Here is a 5,800-nt window from a genome sequence, read left to right on the forward strand (position 1 = left end):
ATTAATAAAGTGTATTGACTTTATTAATAAACGGGTATTATGCTACGAGCGCAAAGCAGTAACGCGGACAAAGTCATTAGTTACCAAATATAAATATTAGGTAGTACATATGAGGTACTACCTAATATTTAGCACGCGTTATGTAATTTTAAATAGTTAATTTTAAAAGTTTTATCCCTGTTTCATTATGAGTCTTAAAATATTATTTATAGTCTGACCGCGTTAATATTAAAAACAATTGTCACGATGACGGTTAGATGTTCTCAGCATCGACATCAGAAGTGTATGATAACAATTTGAGAAACGATTATTTGCGATATAAGATTGTCAATAGCTAGGAATCTAATTATAATCGAGATCTGGCTCTTAATATTGCCAGTCTTATTTAAAACTAACTGGTGCACGCGACTCCGTTTGCGTTAAGGTCCAACTCAAAAATAGGGACATTTTATGGTTGATATATTTGTGTATCTCTGCGTCTGTCATGGCGTCGTAGTTCCCGAATGAATGGACCGATTTTATGACTTTTCTTTTTGATATATCAATTATTGAGAGACAATTTAAAAGTTATGGACATTAAAGTAGGAATGACAACGCAACGCTTAAAAATAAAATTTAATCTTGTTATTAAAAAAATATCATATATTTGTCTAAATGCGTAATATATAAAAAAATAGGACAAACTTGTTGTAACAATCACAATTTTTGCCTGCCCTTCCATAACTTCCTCGTGGTATAACATCTATGTGACGAAAGTCACCACAAAAATACTGTAGTTCATGGGTTGGACGTTATATTTTGGTTCTTCAGGCCAACTCGCATAGAGCCCCTACCTTGGATCAGGTGTTAAAATGAATATAACAAAAAGTCAGCGCTTATTTGTTTTATTACGTTTGCAGGTACTTCCAGTGCGTGTCATACGGCTCGCTGCCAACAGAACGACATGAGTTTGCGTATTTTCTACTGAATATGACGCTTATGTACATCGCACCGCTAGTGTCTACTCTCTATTGCTCGTCGGCAGCTTTGTTAGAAATTATTCGTCGAGCCAATACCGCTAATGGTTAGTATATTATCATTTATTATATCTTTAGATTGGGACGATGAATATTCGGGCAGAATCCTATTAATTATAAATAAAATAAATGTAAAATAGTACTGTATATACTGTATTCCAACCATAACAGGAGAAAAGCCAAATAAACAACATTTGACAGCAAATTGACGCGATATGATTGGTCGTTATATCTTAGCTTGATTAATCTATGATATTCACTATGGATTTGCGAAAAAATACGTTTTGAACGTCGACGAAACTGTTATCGGAATTTAGAAAGTAAAATTAAAGTTGATATAAGTAGTTAAGTTGTATTATAAATAAATATATTAATTAGAAACTCTTATTAGTTCACAATATAGCTGAGTTGTCAGCAAATGGCATGAAATATGTAAATCTAAGTTTTATTTATCTTTATTCCTTCTTCGATTGGAATAGGAGATAGTTACTTTCGGATATTGACAGTCAGAAAAAACAATGCCTGTCTTTTCAGAAAAAAATCTGTTTCCACCTTTTACTGTATTTCATAAAATATGAGGTCACGAACAATATCGAGTTCAACGTGCTGAAGATCCATAACCGAAGTAAATTATAAATAAATATTTAGCCTCTGATCACATAGAAATTACAGCAATTATCATTAGGCACTTGTCAATACCAATTCATAATAATTAATTACTGAATTCGTGGTCTTTGAGAAGTTCAGGCGCGTGTATCGAATTGTTTTAGAATTTAGCTTGAACATTATTTAGTTGTTTTTACGTGACGTGATTAATGTGAGTTTCATACATATTATAGTTGATATTAATGCATTAAAAAATTGGATTGAAAAATAAAAGTAGAGAAGACATAAATTAAAGTTTTAAAACACAAAAAGAGCAACAATCGAGTTTCTTGCCGGTTCTTGCCGTTAGATTTTACTAACAATAATTAATTAATCTTATAATGATATATAAAAATATAAATGTCTATGGTTCCTATTAACAAATAGCCCTCAAGCAGATTTCAAACAACAAACTCTACTAAATACGATAATGCGTAACTATTCAAATATTTTAAAATCAGAATAACTTTTATACAGTAAAACTTTTTTGCTTTAGAATCGTAATACAACGAAATACACTCAAAATCGACAAAACATTTTTTTCTTTAAAAAAATTATTCAATCATTTATATCCTGAAAGCAACAGTACAAAGAGACGGAGCTTATTAAAACGCCTGTCACGTTCACATACGTTGTCAGATACGGAAAAGGTTCATTGATTATATCGTTAATGTAATACACAATTACCAATTTATTACGGAGCCCAAAATAATAAAAGTAAAGCTTAGGTTTCACTACTAACACATTTCCGTAAAAATATGTCACATTCGTTACATTTATAATGTAAAACATGTTACTATTTTTTGGGCTAAGATCCTTTTTGGGAGAAAATTCACAATAGTTTCAACACAATCGGATTGAAAGTTTAGGAAATAGGAAAAGAAAAAAACATTTTTTGTTAAATGTATTATTAAAACGTAAGAGTTAATGATATAAATACACTCGTAAGAATATTTTTTAATATTCCTTCTAATGAATATAGGTAGGCAGACTGAAAAATTATCCATCTAGATTGGCGTTGTGAGAAATATTAAATATTCCTGATTGAAATATTGGGAACTATGATGTTATGCCTGTGCCAATTGTAATAACACTAGCTCACTTACCCCTCAAATAGACCAAAAAATTGCTTTGGTGTATGTGTAACCAAGACTAAGTAAAAAGTAATAAGTAAAAAATCACAGCTGTTTCATACAAAAAACGTTGCACTCTAAATTCATCTTACATTTTAATATTGACTCGCCTAAATAAGTTCAATATTGAATTTAAATACTTGGATTTTCATTTTTATTTTAGATAAAATGCGTCGCAGCGGCGTCGGTATTTTGGGGAGAGCGAGGGCAAGGACCCTTAAGATGACAGTCACAATTGTTCTTGTTTTCTTCACTTGCTGGTCGCCCTACTACTGCTATTGTATGTGGTAAGTTGTTTTTTAAAACGACATAATGTAAGCTATTGCTCAGCTCAGCTCAATTGACTTATTATGGAAAATCAAATACTTGTAGTAAAATGTTATTTAACAAAAAAAAAGGCATTAGATGAAGATTTCCGTTGTCTGCCTGCGAAACTGATCATCCGATCTTAAGCCTTTCGCACAACATATAATTTTGCTAATCCGTTTATATATGACGGCGTTATACCCGAACATACATAAAAATATATAGACATCCAAATTAAGAAAAAAATGACTGACTTCAAAAAGAAAGAGGTTCGTTTTTAAGTTTAAGAATGTATTAAATTTTCTTCTATAAATATAAATTATATTAATGAGTTAACTACATATTTTCATTTGACTAATTTAAGGGTCTATATTTAAATTCCAAAAAATTTGTTTGTAAGCGTGTGTGTGTTAGTGTTTCAGTGTGTGTGTATTTACATAGAATCGTAAATTGCATCGCATGTGAGTAGGAATTGAAGTATATTATTTGTGTTTTTTAACCAGGTATTGGATAGATAAAGATTCAGTGAAAAGTCTAGATCCGGCATTCCAGAAAGCGATGTGGCTCTTCTCGTGCACAAATTCTTGTGCGAATCCTATTGTATACGGCGCCTTTAATAGAAACCGGTGGACGTGGCGTTCGGGACACGTGAGTAAGACTTCCAATTGTTTTCAATCTGAAGTGGAAGCACTACTTTACTTAAGATAAAGTAAAGTAGTGCTTCGGAGTGTTTGTTTGTAAAATTAAAATAACCGTTTTTTACTAAATGCATATGTATATATGCACGGTACATATACCAAAATAACATTTTTTTTTAAAATTTTTGTCTGTCTGTCTGTCGGTCTGTTTGTTCAATGGCAGAAAGCTGTTGTTATAAGGAGTAACTTAGGCTACAACAATCACTTTTTTGGTAAATTCAAACGCGCACGAAGACGCAGGCACAGCTAGTCTATAATATAAAATAGTTGTAATAGTAGTAGTAATAATAAATCACTAAGAGAATATTTTATGTTTTTATTTTATTTTATTTTATGTTATACGTCACGATCGGCCGACGGTCAAATGGACCGCCTAATGGTAAGTGGAAACCACCACCCATAGACAATGGCGCTGTGCATTAAATATACTAAGGTGTATGTCGCTTGTAGCTGTAGTTACACTGAGTCACTCACCCTTCAAACTTTGGAGGTAGAATATCCGATGAGTGGGTGGTACTCATCCAGACGGGGTTGCTGAAAGCCCTACCGCTAATTATGTATATTTTAGTATATATGTTTAAAAATTAAATAAAAGTTTTGGCAAATATTTAATTCCTATCAATGTTAAATGTCGAGACATATTTACATTCATTACTAACCGTATAGACCGATACTAGCTTACGTAGAAATAAAAAAAATATCTTTTACAGAATGCACGTTGTCGAAACGGTTGGAGAGGAGGGCCCAGATTCCATCACGGAGATTCTATGGAAATATCCGCAGCGACTCTTGCCAGAGCGAGATGTTCACTTCAAAGTGACAGACACAGCAGAAGGGATTCTGCGTTCGGAATTCATAACGGGTCTCAGAAACACTTCAATAATAACAATAACGTTACTGGCGTCGTGTAACGAAACAACGTTAAGAATTGTTTTCAGATTGAACAACAGTTACATTTTCAAATATTTAAAAATAACGTTATATCACAAATATTTAAAAATATTGTTAAGTCAAAGATTTTAATAGCTTAATATGTATAAAGTTAAAATGTATTTGTTCTATTTTTATCGGGAATTCATATTTTCTCTCTAAATAATGTTGTTTGTACATGATTGAAAGAGAGCTTTAAAACTTTATACATATCTATGAAATAGAATATAAGGTCATTCATTCTTCATGTTTATAGTAAGTTACTTCGTTATATTTTTGTATATAGTTGTTAATATCTTGAATTTGTGATAAAATGTGGAGTTGGATGTATGGTTAGTATGTTATCGAAATTATTTTATAAAAGATAGATATAGATAGATTTGTCTTTATGTTGTAAAAACATATAATTTAAGTGCGTTCTTCTAATATTATAATTACATTCCTTTTAAGATTCAATGTTGTAAAGAAATATGATATGATATTAAAACAAACATTCCAGATTAATTTATATTTATTATATCATTGAAATAATTACAGACTGATTATATTCCATTCCCCGATGAATGTCATTTATTTTTTATTTATATTATTATTTTATAAACGTCAATACAAATTTACTTTTTACAAAAGGAATTATTTTTAGCAATTTTTTTTTCCTCGGTATTTTACCGCGATTTTAACGTTTTAATTTTGTCCAGTTCCGTTGCAACGAGTATATTTCTGTTTCACATGTTGATTTAAATATAAAAATATTTTTTTGTATGTCTAAAAGACTAAATAAGTTTTAGACATTATTTGTTCGTATTTGTAACACTTTCTGAGTGGATGGGGATATAATTGTCTAACGTTTTGGATGAACAGGTGAGAGCACTTAATTGTAGTTATTTTTTTAGAATATTGTAGTTTAATATGTACGCTGGCTGTGAAGCGGTGGAGACTCAGTCCAATAGGAGTTTTATACCAGATTAAGCCTTAAGTAGAAGTGCAAGAAATTATTTCATTAATAAAATATAATAAAATTAGTAACTTTTTTTCAATCGATACTCATCCTGGAAATAAATAAAAAAACATC

General features: G+C 30.8%; 1 protein-coding gene across 1 annotated transcript in view; it reads left to right on the forward strand.

Moving 5' to 3' along the window:
* Positions 1-5,750, forward strand: part of LOC113397710 (adipokinetic hormone/corazonin-related peptide receptor variant I) — a 50,418-nt gene extending 44,668 nt beyond the window's left edge. The window contains exons 5-8 of the mRNA XM_026636166.2: positions 900-1,063; positions 2,958-3,081; positions 3,604-3,748; positions 4,509-5,750. Coding sequence (XP_026491951.1) covers positions 900-1,063; positions 2,958-3,081; positions 3,604-3,748; positions 4,509-4,709 — 634 coding nt within the window. The 3' untranslated portion in view covers positions 4,710-5,750. The remainder of the gene's footprint in view (positions 1-899; positions 1,064-2,957; positions 3,082-3,603; positions 3,749-4,508) is intronic.
* Positions 5,751-5,800: the final 50 nt, after the last annotated feature.

This window comes from Vanessa tameamea, chromosome 18, assembly GCF_037043105.1.
Source record: "Vanessa tameamea isolate UH-Manoa-2023 chromosome 18, ilVanTame1 primary haplotype, whole genome shotgun sequence".
NCBI lineage: Eukaryota > Metazoa > Arthropoda > Insecta > Lepidoptera > Nymphalidae > Vanessa > Vanessa tameamea.